Source organism: Theropithecus gelada, chromosome 16 (assembly GCF_003255815.1).
Source record: "Theropithecus gelada isolate Dixy chromosome 16, Tgel_1.0, whole genome shotgun sequence".
Lineage (NCBI taxonomy): Eukaryota > Metazoa > Chordata > Mammalia > Primates > Cercopithecidae > Theropithecus > Theropithecus gelada.
The window spans coordinates 3628931-3645685 of NC_037684.1; the positions used below are offsets into that span (position 1 = coordinate 3628931).

A 16755-nucleotide genomic window follows, 5' to 3' on the forward strand; every position below is an offset into this window, starting at 1 on the left:
TTCTCAGCATTAAGTCAGACTGGAAAATCCCAGAATTCATTACATTGGGACTTAGGACATAGAGATAACTTGACTAAGTACAGTTTGAATGTTTAACAGCTCACAGAGATATTAACTGAAGGATATTGGTAATTTATTCTTAAATTAAGCAATCATTGCTTGGAAAGGTATGAAAACATGGAGGCTCCTATCTATTTTCACCTTTTTCTGTTTTTGTAAGCGATATTGGCAAACTTCTGTAATTCTTATATTTGGAATTTGATTTGTAGTTGATATTGCCAACTGTTAGTCTTTATGCCAGCTAGCCTATACTTACAGAACAATCAGAATATGCAAACTCAGAAAACCCACAGACTACAGCTCCAGAATATTGTTTTTCCTTTAGAACTTTCAGGGATGAAAAATCCAGAAGTGTCTCTCAGAAAAAGATGTTTGTTTTTTTGTTTGTTTGTTTTGAGACGGAGTCTCGCTCGCTCTGTTGCCTAGGCTGGAGTGCAATGGCGCAATCTCGGCTCATTGCAACCTCCGCCTCCAGGGTTCAAGCGATTCTCCTGCCTCAGCCTCCTGAATAACTGGGATTACAGGCACCCGCCATTATGCCCGGCTAATTTTTAATTTTTAGTAGACAGGGTTTCACCATGTTGGCCAGGATGGTCTTGAACACCTGACTTCAGGTGATCTGCCCACCTCGGCCTCCCAAAGTGCTGGGATTATAGGCGTGAGCCACTGTGCCCAGCCCAGAGAAAGGTTTTTTAACTAATTCTTTTTTTTTTTTTTTTTTGAAACAGGGTCCTGCTCTGTTGCCTAGGCTGGAATGATGTGGTCATAGCTCACTGAAACCTTGAACTACTGGGTTCCAGTGATCCTCCCACCTCAGCCTCCTAAGTGGGACTACAAGCATGCACCACCACTCTTGGCTAAATTTTTATTTTTTTATTTTTTATTTATTTTTATTTTTTTATTTTATTTTTTTTTTTTTTTTTGAGACGGAGTCTCGCTCTGCCGCCCAGGCTGGAGTACAGTGGCCAGATCTCAGCTCACTGCAAGCTCCACCTCCCGGGTTCACGCCATTCTCCTGCCTCAGCCTCCCGAGTAGCTGGGACTACAGGTGCCCGCCATCTCGCCCGGCTAGTTTTTTGTATTTTTTAGTAGAGACGGGGTTTCACCGTGTTCGCCAGGATGGTCTTGATCTCCTGACCTCGTGATCCACCCGTCTCGGCCTCCCAAAGTGCTGGGATTACAGGCTTGAGCCACCGCGCCCGGCCTAAATTTTTAAATCTTTTGTAGAGATGAAGTCTTCCTATGTTTCTCAGGCTGGCTTCAAGCTCTTGGCCTCAAGCGATCCTCCCTGCCTCAGCCTTTTAAAACTAATTATTGATTCAATAGCATTCCCACAGCCAGAAAACTCATATGGCTTTGAAGTCAGTTCCCAAAAACTTAATTTAAAACAGGATGATTCTTCCAAATACCAATTTTTTTTCAGCATTAGAGGACTGAGCTACAATGCTGCCAGAAAATGTCAATTATTCAATAATTCTAACTTACGAGTAATATAGAAAAATACCTATTAGTCAAGTTAAAAGTCATTAAGGATCAAACAACAGGATCTTAGGATACGGGACTAATTAGGACCAGATACCCCAGATCATGGAGTTCAGTGGTTCTCAAACTTTAACGAGCATCAGAATTACCTGGGAGGCTTGTTAAACTATAGCTTGTTGGGCCCTACCCCCAGAATTTCTGATTCAGTAAATGTGGGGGGTGAGGGGGCTCAAAAATTTGCATTTCTGACAAGTTCTCAGATGATGCTGATGCTGTTGATCTAGGGATCACGCTTTGAGAACCGCTGATCTTGTTGGGTTTTCTCCTTCTAAAGTTGTTTATCAGCTAAGAGGACTGTTTATTTAATGAAGAAGATGTTCTTGGCCAATTTCTTACCTACCTCAAGAGTAGACAAGCACAATGGCTGAAGAGAACTTACTACGTGAAACACCCAGATCGTACATACCATAACTCAGTGAGGTAACTACTACTGTGATACCCATTTCACAAATGAAGGGACATGAGAACAGGGAGTTGAGCCCAGACAGGCTTCAGAGTAAGTTCTTAGCCGTTTCCACTACTCTGCTTCCCATGGTAACAGATAAGAACTTAACTGTGTGCATTGATCCATCAAGAATAATGACAGTGATCCTGGGTACAGTGGCTCATGCCTGTAATTTCAGTACTTTGGGAGGCTGAAGCAGGAAGATCACCTGAGCCCAGGAGTTTAAGACCAGTTTGGGCAACATAGTGAGACGCTATCTCTACACACACAGTTGTTTTTTGTTTTTGTTTTTGTTTTTGTTTTTGTTTTTTTTAATTAGCCAGGTGTGGTGGCTCGCACCTGTAGTTCCAGCAACTCAGGAGGCTGAGGTAGGAGGATCACTTGATTCTTGTGGTCAAGGCTGCAGTGAGCCATGATTGTGCCACTGTACCACTGCGCTCCAGCTTGGGCAACAGAATGAGACCCTATCTCTAAAAAAATAAAAACAAAAATTATATGTCAATGAAATATGCCAAAAACATGTTCCATTTTAAACAAATTACTAAAGTGGAACATGATTTTTACAAACCATGTTAAATGCATGCCAATTACAAGAACCAGAAACCAACCTGAGCTGTACAGCTGAATATGAAATGTGCACAATCCAAGGGCCAGGAAGAGACTAGAACGAGGACTTGGAAAGTGTTAAGACTGCTTCTCTCTGCTTTCCATTTCATCTGTTTCTCTCCATAACAGACTTTCCCAGCAGTCTCAGTTCACATGGAGGAATCTGGCCACCCCAAAACTCTTAAATTTACATTTGAAGGGTGGCAAAATATGCTACCCCAAAACATTCCACTCTGGCATAAGGATTACTTTCAGCTAAAGGTACTTGAAAAATAGATACAAGAAGGGCATTCTAATCTCCCTTTTTCTTCCTGAAAATAGGAAGTTAAAATCTCCCATGTGAACGATGTCCTGCCTGTATTAGGAGAAAGGAAACATTATTCAATCGGGAGTCTTAGCTGAGAGAATTCTGTACAAACAGACCTTGTTAAGATAATTATTATCTTCCTTTTAGCTTCCCAACATAATTTAGTTACTTTTCCACAATTGCCTCTCTTTGTTCAACCCAATATATTAATAAAAGCATGTAGTTTTTGCCATTTCTTTGGGTCTTCATTTCTTTATGACAGCTCCTATGTCACATAAAATTTATATTAAATCTTTATGCCTTTCTCCTACTAACCTATCTTATGTCAATTTAATTCTCAGGCCCAGCCAAAGACCCTAAGAGAGTAGATGTAAAGTTTTGCCTCGACTACACATTCACAAATTCAGGCCCACTCAGATTAACTGGCTGTTACTCAGTTGTAATCCCCAGTTCCTAGTGGAGAGAATCTGAATGGCCTTAAGTGTTTCCCCTGGTTCAATCATTTATGGCTATGGAAGTGGGGTCATGCAGTATAACTTTGGCTACTTCTGTGCATGAGGCAGGGGAGGAAATCATCGGCTGTGAACAGAGCTCACACTTTCAAAGGAGTGCTCTCAGAAACTCTTGTAGTGCTTGATCACTTCTCTCTATCACAGGATACCTTCTACCTCTTTTTTTTTTTTTTTTTTTTTTTTTGAGACGGAGTCTCGCTCTGCCGCCCAGGCTGGAGTGCAATGGCCGGATCTCAGCTCACTGCAAGCTCCGCCTCCCGGGTTCACGCCATTCTCCTGCCTCAGCCTCCCAAGTAGCTGGGACTACAGGCACCCGCCACCACGCCCGGCTAGTTTTTTGTATTTTTTAGTAGAGACAGGGTTTCACCGTGTTAGCCAGGATGGTCTCGATCTCCTGACCTCGTGATCCGCCCGTCTCGGCCTCCCAAAGTGCTGGGATTACAGGCTTGAGCCACCGCGCCCGGCCCTTCTACCTCTTATAGCAAAGTGTAGACCAAGAATGTAATTCGTTCCTGACCTATCAAATTGGCAAAAACTCAGATGCCAATACACACTGATGGTGAGGCTGAGAATAGTCACTCATGCATTAGTGATAGGAGTGCAAAAGGGTGCAAGCCCCATGTCAAACCTACAAAATATTCAGGTGCATTAATCCTCTAAGCTAGAAATTCCACTTCTGGGAATCTACTCAACAGGGATCAAGAGAAATGGCCGAAGAGTATAGATGTTTTCAGTCCCTGTACTTTTAAAAGAAGATCATAGACAAAGGATATCTTATTGCAATATCAAAAAACAAAAAGCCACCCATGATCCTTGTCCCTTACACGCCAGTAATTAAATGCAGCCAGTCTTGCAATACATGTGCTTTTGTATACCATATATATATATACCATAGAAAAACTGCATTCAATTTTTAGAATTTTTAATTTGCAGGTAGCATTTTACAGGCAACTACTGCTATTTCATACTGTGAGGAAAGTCTGCCCTATATAATGTTGATGTGATATAGAGGGAAATAGCTCCAAATATATCTAGTCCCACTGATGTGTGGTACTGGGGACTGCATTAGTTACCTCTCTCTGCATCACAGCTTTTAGAGCAGCTAACATGAAAATGCTTCATCTAAGTGATAAGCAAATCATATGGAAACATTTTACAGCCAATGTATTTCATGCACATTGGTTGAATCCTGGGGAAAATCCAAGTAGAGCATGGTTTTAAGTCAATCGTTTATCCTCTTTTTTTCCCTGTAGTACATCTCTTCACATATTAAAGACTTGAAGAGTGAAATGTTTGAGGAACTCCTTAAGCACCTTTGCCACTCTGCAGATGAATTCCGGGAGGTCATAAAAGCTGACATGCGGAGGCAGATGTTCGCTGAACTCTTCCTACATTGTGACCATGGGAAGGTGGGTTAAGACATTTAAAGAATTGCTTCTTGGCCAGACATGTGGCTCACGCCTGTAATCCCAGCACTTTAGGAGGCTGAGGCTGGTGGATTGCTTGAGCCCAGGAGTTTGAGACCCGTCTAGACAACATGGTGAAAGCCCATCTCTACAAAATAGATACAAACTTTACTGAAATAGATTTGTTTATGAACCTTATATTTATTTGTTTGTATCTCCATGTCCAGAAAGGATTTAAGTAAGCTCACAAGAATAGAGAAGATGCAACAACAAAATGTAAACTAAAAGTAGGATGAAAGAAGAAAAAAATAAGAGAGGGGATAGCAAATGAAGCTGGGAACAAAGCCCCAAATAATGACCTAAGTAGTCGTCGTGGGTTGTTTACAAGTTTGGATCTAAGATTCCTAGCAGTGAATGTGAAAAGGAAAACATGACCAAACACACTAATGACAATGTTTATAAGATAATTACTGACCGGGTGCAGTGGCTCACGCCTGTAATCCCAGCACTTTGGGAGGCCTGAGGCGGGCGGATCATGAGGTCAGGAGATCGAGACCATCCTGGCTAACACGGTGAAACCCCATCTCTACTAAAAATACAAAAAATTAGCCAGGCGTGGTGGCAGGTGCCTGTGGTCCCAGCTACTTGTGAGGCTGAGGCAGGAGAATGGCGTGAACCCGGGAGGCAGAACTTGCAGTGAGCCGAGATCACGCCACTGCACTCCAGCCTGGGCAACACAGTGAAACTCCATTTCAAAAAAAAAAAAAAAAGATAATTACAAACAAGTGCTAAGAAGTACAGACATTTGGGGTTCAAATTTTTATTTTTATTTTTTATTCATTATACTTAAATTTCTAGGGTACATGTGCACCATATGCAGGTTTGTTATATAAGTATACATGTGCCATGTTGGTGTGCTGCACCCATTAACTAGTCATTTACATTAGGTATATCTCCTAATGCTATTCCTCCCCCTTCCCTCCACCCCACGACAGGCCCTGGTGTGTGATGTTCCCTTCCTGTGTCCAAGTGTTCTCACTGTTCAATTCCCACCTATGAGTGAGAACATGTGGTGTTTGGTTTTCTGTTTTTGCAATAGTTTGCTGAGAATGATGGTTTCCAGCTTCATCCATGTCCCTACAAAGGACAGGAACTCATCCTTTTTTATGGCTGCATGGTATTCCATAGTGTATATGTGCCACATTTTCTTAATCCAGTCTGTCATTGATGGACATTTGGGTTGGTTCCAAGTCTTTGCTATTGTGAGTAGTGCCACAATAAACATACATGTGCATGTGTCTTTATAGCAGCATGATTTATAATCCTTTGGGTATATACCCAGTAATGGGATGGTTGTGTCAAATGGTATTTCTAGTTCTGGATCCTTGAGGAATCGCCACACTGTCTTCCACAATGGTTGAACTAGTTTACAGTCCCACCAACGGTGTAAAAGTGTTCCTATTTCTCCACATCCTCTCCAGCACCTGTTGTTTCCTGACTTTTTAATGATCGCCATTCTAACTTGTGTGAGATGGTATCTCATTGTGGTTTTGATTTGCATTTCTCTGATGGCCAGTGATGATGAGCATTTTTTCATGTGTCTGTTGGCTGCATAAATGTCTTCTTTTGAGAAGTGTCTGTTCATATCTTTCACCCACTTTTTGATGGGGTTGTTTGTTTTTTTCTTGTAAATTTGTTTGAGTTCTTTGTAGATTCTGGATATTAGCTGTTTGTTAGATGAGTAGATTGCAAAAATTTTCTCCCATTCTGTAGGTTGCCTGTTCACTCTGATGGTAGTTTCGTTTGCTGTGCAGAAGCTCTCTAGTTTAATTAGATCTCATTTATCAATTTTGGCTTTTGTTGCCATTGCTTTTGGTGTTTTAGACATGAAGTCCTTACCCATGCCTATGTCCTGAATGGTGTTGTCTAGGTTTTCTTCTAGGGTTTTTATGGTTTTAGGTCTAACATTTCAGTATTTAATCCACCTGGAATTAATTTTTGTATAAGGTGTAAGGAAGGGATCCAGTTTCAGCTTTCTACATATGGCTAGGCAGTTTTCCCAGTACCATTTATTAAATAGGGAATCATTTCCCCATTTCTTGTTTTTGTCAGGGTTGTCAAAGATCAGATGGTTGTAGATGTGTGGTATTATTTCTGAGGGCTCTGTTCTGTTCCATTGGTCTATACCTCTGTTTTGGTACCAGTACCATGCTGTTTTGGTAACTATAGCCTTGTAGTATAGTTTGAAGTCAGGTAGCGTGATGCCTCCAGCTTTGTTCTTTTGGCTTAGGATTGACTTGGCAATATGGGCTCTTTTTTGGTTCCATATGAACTTTAAAGTAGTTTTTTCCAATTCTGTGAAGAAAGTCATTGGTAGCTTGATGGGGATGGCATTCAATCTATAAATTACCTTGGGCAGTATGGCCATTTTCACAATATTGATTCTTCCTATCCATGAGCATGGAATGTTCTTCCATTTGTTTGTGTACTTTTTTATTTCGTTGAGCAGTGGTTTGTAGTTCTTCTTGAAGAGGTCCTTCACATCCCTTGTAAGCTGGCTTCCTAGGTATTTTATTCTCTTTGAAGCAATTGTGAATTGGAGTTCATTCATGATTTGGCTCTCTATTTGTCTGTTACCGGTATATAAGAATGCTTGTGATTTTTGCACGTTGATTTTGTATCCTGGGACTTTGCTGAAGTTGCTTATCAGCTTGAGGAGATTTGGGGCTGAGACGATGGGGTTTTCTAAATGTACAATCATGTCATCTGCAAACAGAGACAACTTGACTTCCTCTTTTCCTAATTGAATACCCTTTATTTCTTTCCCCTGCCTGATTGCCCTGGCCAGAACTTCCAACACTATGTTGAATAGGAGTGGTGAGAGAGGGTATCCTTGTCTTGTGCCAGTTTTCGAAGGGAATGCTTCCAGTTTTTGCCCATTCAATATGATATTGGCTGTGAGTTTGTCATAAATAGCTCTTATTATTTTGAGATACGTCCCATCAATACCGAATTTATTGAGCGTTTTTAGCATGAAGGGCTGTTGAATTTTGTCAAAGACCTTTTCTGCATCTGTTGAGATAATCATGTGGTTTTTGTCTTTTGTTCTGTTTATATGCTGGATTCCATTTATTGATTTGCGAATGTTGAACCAGCCTTGCATCCCAGGGATGAAGCCCACTTGGTCATGGTGGATAAGCTTTTGGATGTGTTGCTGGATTCGGTTTGCCAGTATTTTATTGAGGATTTTTGCGTAGATGTTCATCAGGGATATTGGTCTAAAATTATCTTTTTTTGTTGTGTCTCTGCCAGGCTTTGGTATTAGGATGATGCTGGCCTCATAAAATGAGTCAGGGAGGATTCCCTCTTTTTCTATTCACTGGAATAGTTTCAGAAGGAATGGTACCAGCTCCTCTTTGTACCTCTGGTAGAATTCGGCTATGAATCCGTCTGGTCCTGGACTTTTTTTGGTTGGTAGGCTATTAATTACTGCCTCAATTTCAGAGCCTGTTATTGATCTATTCAGGGATTCAACTTCTTCCTGGTTTAGTCTTGGGAGGGTGTATGTGTCCAGGAATTTATCCATTTCTTCTAGATTTTCTGGTTTATTTGCGTAGAGGTGTTTATAGTGTTCTCTGATGGTAGTTTGTATTTCTGTGGGATCGGTGGTGATATCCCCTTCATCATTTTTTATTGCGTCTACTTGATTCTTCTCTCTTTTATTCTTTATTAGTCTTGCTAGCGGCCTATCAATTTTGTTGATCTTTAAAAAAAAAAAAAGCTAGCAGAAGGCAAGAAATAACTAAGATCAGAGCAGAACTGAAGGAGATAGAGACACAAAAACCCTTCAAAAAATCAATGAATCCTGGGGTTCAAATTACAGTTAGGAGCTTCTCTTTATTAAAGGGGCCCTTATGTACTGAAGTGAAAATCTTTTATGATGGGATTGTAATAAATTAAACAATGACTTTTTTAGGGCAATTTCTTATAGTTATTTCAAATGTAGGCAAACGATGCCACACTGGACTGCAATTCAGAAAAAGCAATTCTTAAAAGAACCAATATATTGCAATCTAGGTTCTCAAATTCCTGCTAATTTGAATGAAGCCAGGAATATATTTTATAAAATCTGAAATGTCTATGTGTCTTTCAGTCAACGCTTATTGAATATTGCTTCTTTTAACAGAGTTTGTAATAAATATTGGGTGACAAATGTCAAAGTTTTACTCCCTGGTAAAATGCCCGAAGGATAACTATTCTCTGTTGGCCAATTTAACACCAATTCGTGTGCTGTAACAAACGTAGTGGGATAATATTTAGAGCAATTAACTGAGGTTTGCTTTCATTCTTTGCTTTTCTTCCCATCATTCAAGCAGTAGTTATATGCAGGGGCGGAAAAACTACACCTGCGTCCTTGTAGGATCCCTGCTGGGTCTGAGCATTAAACTGACATGACAGAATAATAGGAGAAAACCGTACAAATTTAGTTACAAGTTTTATATGGCACAGGAGTCCTCTTAAGGAAATGAAGGCCCAAAGAAGCACTTAGAGTCAGTTACTTATGTATTGGATTGGACAAAGAACAGCAAACTGTGAAAATGTGACTAAATTATATGGGGAGTCTTAAAAGATAAGAGTTATTCTAACAACGTCTGTACAGTATTCTGTTGGTCTCAACTTCTCATCCTTGAAGATAACAATTATGCCTTTCCTTATAGTATAGGGAGAGTTACTTTCACATGGGAATTTCATCTTCTGCTTTGAAGAAACAGCACAAAGGTCAGGTGATCTTCTCATATCTGTTGCTTTTCAAGTGTCTTTAACTTAGTCAATATGCCAGAATAGCATATTTTAACCCCCTCAGAGGAAAGATAGAGTCTCAAAAAAAGAAGTTATATGAGTTTCTGAATGGAATATATATCTGGGAACAAAGCCCCAAAATGCATAACATAATGACTATGTATATGTCTTATACACACACAGGCATAAATAACTATATATTTATATATATTTAATATATATTAATATATATATGAGTCTCTCTCTCTCTATATATATATATATACTATATATGACCAAAAATAGATGACCAAAAACTCTCTCTCTCTAATAGAGATAATCCATTCTCTAATAGATATCAATATCCATTCTCTAATAGAGAGAGAGAGAGAGAGCGCACCTGTGAGAGACAGAGCCTCACTCTATCACCCAGGCTAGAATGCAGCAGCATGATCATAGCTTACTACAGCCTTTACCTCCTGGGTTCAAGTAATCTCCCACCTCAGCCTCCCAAATAGCTAGGACTACAGGCATGTACCACCATGCCTGGCTAATTTTTAAATTTTTGTAGAAACAGAGTCTATGTTGCCCAGGCTGTTCTTGATCTTCTGGCTCAAGAGATCTTCCCACCTTGGCCTCCCAAAGCCCTGGCATTACAGGTGTGAGCCACCACATCCAGCCTCAAATGTATATTTTTAACCAGCAGCTGAGACAAAAGTTCTAAAGTTCTAAAAGCCCAGACTTTAAATGGAAAATGCTGGGCTCTTTTTTTTTTTTTTTTTTTTTGAGACAGAGTCTCGCTCTGTCACCCAGGCTGGAGTGCAGTGGCCGGATCTCAGCTCACTGCAAGCTCCGCCTCCCAGGTTTACGCCATTCTCCTGCCTCAGCCTCCCGAGTAGCTGGGACTGCAGGCGCCCGCCACCTCGCCCGGCTAGTTTTTTGTATTTTTTTAGTAGAGACGGGGTTTCACTGGGTTAGCCAGGATGGTCTCGATCTCCTGACCTTGTGATCCGCCCATCTCGGCCTCCCAAAGTGCTGGGATTACAGGCTTGAGCCACCGCGCCCGGCCTATGCTGGGCTCTTAAGAAACAATGGAGAATCATAAAGTAAAGAAGAATGCAAAATGTGGCATCAAAGCAGTTATTCTATCAATGGGAAATTGTGACCAGCTGATGAGAGAAGGAGGTTGGAGTGCATGTGACTAGAGTTTAGAGGTTGTCTGGTTCCCTAAGTCAGGGTTAGCACCTGATCTTCCATTCCTGAGCTCCAATCATGGTTGGAGATTGAGGGCAACATTATTGACACCCCTGGAAATTCCAGGTAGGTTGAGAGGAAATTTAAGAACAACGGGCACTTATACTTCATTTTCTAAGTGTAGCTCAGAGACTACAAGCTTCATAGAGAAGTGCTAAATTCAACATGGCACTAAAGAGAAAGAGTAGCAGCTATAGAAGGTAGGGTGTAGGTAGATGGGCCTGAAGATACTCCCCTTCACTCCTGTGGCCAGAGGAAAGATGATGACTATTCCTAAATACCTGTGTGTAAAGGACAGTGGGTGTGCAGAGATGATGACTGTGAAAGTTCTGGGAGTACTCTCAAGAAGACACCTGGGTTAGGACAAGAAGAACTATGGACATAAATAGCAAATACCAAAATAAAACTTCCAGATGACTCAATGAGATGAAGTACATACACCACAGTCACAGTCAAAAAGTACCGTGGCTGGCACTGAGCTAGACTCTCCTTTATCTGATGGCAGGACTCTATATAAGCACCCCCACCCCCCAAAATATGGGCAAAAGATATGAACACACAATTCATGGAATCACTATATACTCAATAGATGACTAAAAATAGTTTTTAGTGATAATACCTATCGCTGATACGAATAGAAGAAAAACATTTCTCAAACATTCCTGGTGAAAATTTAATAGTTGTATCTTTGCAAAGCATTCTGGATATATCTACTTAAATAAAAAATACATACATGCTTCAGCCAGGCAAGCCATTCCTGAAATTTGTATTCCATAGAAATAAAAGCATTAGTAAATTAAAAATACACATACAAAGAAAATTCTTGATGCATTGTTTATAAACGAAGAAAAAGAGAAAGAGAGGTTAATGAAATACTATATAAGGGAATGCTTTAAAGCCTCCCTATTTCCTGAGATACAACAATATTAAAATTAGGCCAATTAATAACCCTAAAAAGGGTTATTAATTGTATTCAAGTGAAAGGAAGAGTCACATAACTCTCACTTTAAATCAAAAGCTAGAAATGATTCATCTTAGTAAGGAAGGCATGTTGAAAGCCAAGAGGTGGCTGAAAGCTAGGCCCCTTGCTCCAGTTAGCCAAGTTGTGAATGCAAGGAAAAGTTTTTGAAGGAAGTTAAAAGCACTACTCCCACGAAGACACAAGTGATAAGAAAGCAAACAGCCTTATTTCTGAGAGAAGTCAATGTCTGGCTTCAAAGCTTCAAAGGACTGGCAGATTCTCTTAGAGGCTAGTGCAACCAGTGACTTTCAGTTGAAACCAGCGCTCATTGACCATTTCAAAAATCCTAGCCCTTAAGAATTATGCCAAATCTACTCTGCCCGTGCTCTATAAAGGAAACAGCAAAGCCTAGATGACAGTAGATATGTCTGTGGCATAGTTTACTGAATATTTTAACACACTGTGGAGACTGACTGCTCAGAAAAAAAGATTCCTTTCAAAATATTACTGTTCATTGAGATGCACCTGGTTACCCAAGAGCTCTGATGGAGATGTACAAGGAGATGAATGTTGTTTTCACTCCTAGTAACACAATATCCATTCTGCAGCCCATGGATCAAGGAGTCGGTCATTTTGACATTCAAGTCTTGTTACTTAAGAAATACATTTCATAAGGCTATAGCTTCCATAGATAGTGATTCCTTTGATGGATCTGGGCAAAGCAAATTGAAAATCTTTTATAAATAATTCACCATTCTAGGTGCTCTCGCCACTGTTCCATCTGTGATTGAGCACCCTTTCTGCAGAAAGGAAAGACTGCCTTGCTGAGAGATCTTTTGTCTCCATGCTGACTTTTCTTCGTGGCACTGATTATCTATTTCTAACAACTTTGGTATTTCTAACAATTTTGGTGGCCCGTATGGGGATACATTCTCCTCTGGTGTTGGTCTCTTGTCCTTTCTCATGAGGAGGCGCCCCGCCACCTCTTGCGGTGGCCTCAGGGGTAAGGGACCGAGACCCACCTGGTGTGACGAATAAACCCAGACTCTCAGCAACACGGAAAGAAACCAGCCAGCAACCTGGGGTAAAGGATCCTCACATACTGTGGTGACGAGTCTGTGCACAGACCAAGGAAGGAGAAGCCGCAGGAGCCGTCTTTTAGCACAGCTACCACCCTTAGAATTTCTGGTAAACCAGCACCAGCCTGAGAACCACATTCTCATCAAAGGGTGGAAAGAAGGGAAACTCGAGCCAGCCTGGGAAGGACCCTACCTTGTGCTGCTAACCACCGAGACTACTGTTCGTACAGTGGAAAGGGGATGCACACATCACACCCGAGTCAAGCAAGCGCCATTATCATCAGAATCATGGGCCATTGTTCCTGGATCAAGCCCTACCAAATTAAAGCTAAGAAAAGCTTAGTCTATCCATCTTTTTCTTTGCTTTCCTTCCCTCTAACTATCCCTCATTGTGTCAACAGTGTAACCAAATCAGATTCACCACAGGTTATAACATTTGATGCTTGCCTTGTTTTACCTTGTGGCGGTTTGCAAAGCCAGAGACAACTCTCTACTTCAGAAAAATACCTCTGCCCCTCCAGGGAGGCCACTGCCACCCCTGCATCGTGCTTGTGGTGGAGGTACCAAGATACCCCAAGTTGAAATTTATATGCTCAGTGAGTGAATGTCATCTGGATCAAGGCTGGACCTCCGAGGAGGGATGTGCCGACTTAAAGCCATACCTCTACCTTACTAAAGGGATTGCCCCACCCGCCCCCCGCCAATTGTCAATCCCACCAGTGTAACCCAGTGCTTATATCCATTACTGTTCCTACCACTAGCAACTCTAACCCCATTTTAGAGCGTATCTATGGTTTAGGATTAGAAGTCACTGGAAAGGATCCTGTAGGCTTCTTTAAGATGTGCTTTGTTCTCCCTCCTCCACCTCCTACAACTGCCCTTTTCTCAAACCTATGAAATCAAACTACACCTTGCCTCATGCCAAATGACAAAAGCAAAGTCTCAGTAGTAGAAGTAGAAGACCTAAGGCAAACCAGTGCTACTGAAACAGGGTATAAAGATGTAAATGCTTTGTTAGAATGGATTAAATATTCCATTTGCACTTTAAACAAAAGTGACTGTTACACTTGTGTGTACGGTAGGCCAGAGGCCCAGGTTGTCCCCTTTCCACTAGGATGGTCCTCAAATCAAGTGGACATGGAGTGCATGGTAGCTCTTTCTCAAGATTCCACTGCCTGGAATAATGAATTGTGCCAAGCTCTTTCTCTGCTATTTCCTGAAGTTCAACATCTTGTGGGTCAGCCCCCACGGGTCATCCATCCTCCATCTTCCAAAACCAATGTTACCTTGTGTCTCCAATGACAAGGGGAAAAATTTGGCATTCCTTGGAGACTTAATAGGATGCAGTGAAGTCAGGCACTTCCAAGAGCTGACCTATCAGTCCGCCCTTATCCATCCCAGAGCAGATGTATGGTGGTATTATGGAGAACCTTTACCGGACACTCTGCCAAATAATTAGAGCAGTACTTATGCTCTAGTCCAACTGGCTATCCCTTTTACCCTGGCATTTCATCAATCAAAAAAAGAAAAATGTAGCCTCAATTCTTACCTCTTTAACAACTATAATAAGGTATACTCCTTCTTCTTAGGTGCTATGTTGTACCATACATCCAGAAGTTAATCAAAACAAGCTAAGCCAAGACATGTTAAGTGAGTTTGAAGAGGAAACTATAAAGTAAAAGAGGAGGAAATTGTAGAAAGTAGAAAAGTTCCTCTTCAAAGCTCGTCATGGTTTAAAAATAAAATAATAGACACTAGGAATAATAGCTCCTTACTCTAAAGCCTCCTATCAACTATTAGTTCTTACAGTTTAGCCCAGTTAGTTGCTTTGGCTTACTCAGGCATGTCTGGATAGGCCCAGGCAAATCTTAGCTCATAGCTTGTGCCCCTTGCTTATTTGGAAATGTTTTTGCTTCCTTAAACCTTTCGTAAGCAACTTCCTCTCATTCTTTGTTCTTCCCTGCACTTACCCATTTAGGGAAGTTTTAAGCTATTAGCAAAGCGGGTATCAGTTTAAGAGTGTGAGGTCCAGCTCCAGCCAATGGATGCAGGACACAACAGTAAAGACGACCCAGATGCATAAGGGATAAATATGTCTGCTTTTCCTTTGTTCAGGTGTGCTCTTGCCATTGTTCCATATGCAATTGAGCACGCTCTCTGCAGAAAGTAAAGATTGCCTTCCTGACAGAAAGAAAGAAAGAAAGAAAGAAAGAAAGAAAGAAAGAAAGAAAGAAAGAAAGAAAGAAAGAAAGAAAGAAAGAGAAAGAAAGAGAGAGAGAGAGGAAGGAAGGAAGGAAGGAAGGGAGGAAGGGAGGAAATAATTCGCCATTTTAGATGCCATTAAGAACATTTGTGATTCATGGGAGGAGGTCAAAACATTCAACAGTGACAGGAGTTTGGAAGAAGATTTCAACCCTCATGGATGACTTTGAGAGCTTTAAGACTTCAGTAGACAAAATAGCTGCAGATATAGTGGAAATAGCAAGAAAATTTAGAATTATAATTGGAGCCTGAAGATGTGACTGAATTGCTGTAATCTCATGATAAAATTTGAATGCATGACAAATTTTTTCTAATGGATAAGCAAAGAAAATGGTTTCTTGATATGGAATCTACCCCTGGTGAAGACATGAGCATTGTTGAAATGACAACAATGGATTTAGATTATCACGTAAACTTAGTTGATAAAGCAGCAATAGGATTTGAAAGAATTGACTCCAATTTTGAAAGAAGTTCTATTATAGATAAAATGCTATCAAACAGCATCGCATGCTACAGAGAAATCATTCGTTAAAGGAAGAGTCAATAGGTGCAGCAAACTTCATTGTTGTCTTATTTTAAGAAATTACCACAGCACACACCCACCTTCAGCAACCACAATCCTGATCAGTCAGTAGCCAACAACATTAAGGTACAACCTTTCACCAGCAAAACAGCTATGACTTGCTGAAGGCACAGATGATCATTAGCAGTTTTTAGCAATAAAGTATTTTTAAATTAAGGTGTATACTTGGGTAGGCGATTAATCTATGGTACCCTTAAGAAACTACAGTTTAAGCTATTGCACACTTAATAGACTACAGTATAGTATAAACATAACTTTTTTTTTTTTTTTTTTTTTGAGATGGAGTCTCACTCTGTCTCCCAGGCTGGAGTGCAGTGGCACAGTCTTGGCTCACTGCAACCTCTGCTGCGTAACTTCAAGCGATTCTCCTGCCTCTGCCTCTGCCTCTGCCTCTGGAGTAGCTGGGATTACAGGTGTGCACCACCATGCCCAGCTAATTTTTGTATTTTTAGTAGAGATGGGGTTTCGCTGTGTTGGCCAGGCTGGTCTCGAACTCCTGACCTCGAGTAACCCACCTGCCTCAGCCTCCCAAAGTGCTGGGATTACAGGTGTGAGCCACCACACCCAGCCATAAACATAACTTTTTTAAGCACTAACAAACCAAAGTGAATTTGTGTGACTCGCTTTATTGCAATATTCATTTTATGGCCATTGTCTGGAACTGGACCTATGGTATCTCTAAGGAATGCCTGTCCCAATATCAGGAAAGAAAGAGGGAACATCACTACAGACCCTGCAAACATTAAAAGAATGATAGGAAACATTATGAACAACTTTATGCCAATGAATTTGCAAATTACATTAAATGGATAAATTCCTTAAAAGACACAAATTACCAAATCTAACTCAAAAGAAAATAGGAAAACTAGATATCCTTATATGTATAAAGAAGTATAATTAATACCACTAAAAAAAACATTCCACAAACAGAATGCCTGGCCCAGATAGCGTTACTAATA

The 16755-nt window shown here is 40.7% G+C and overlaps 1 protein-coding gene across 1 annotated transcript in view; it reads left to right on the forward strand.

Annotated features, from left to right (window-relative positions):
* EFCAB5 (EF-hand calcium binding domain 5) overlaps window positions 1–16755 on the forward strand; it is a 181928-nt gene that overhangs the window by 88722 nt on the left and 76451 nt on the right. The window contains exon 8 of the mRNA XM_025363693.1: window positions 4726–4881. Within this exon, the coding sequence (XP_025219478.1) occupies window positions 4726–4881 (156 nt within the window). The remainder of the gene's footprint in view (window positions 1–4725; window positions 4882–16755) is intronic.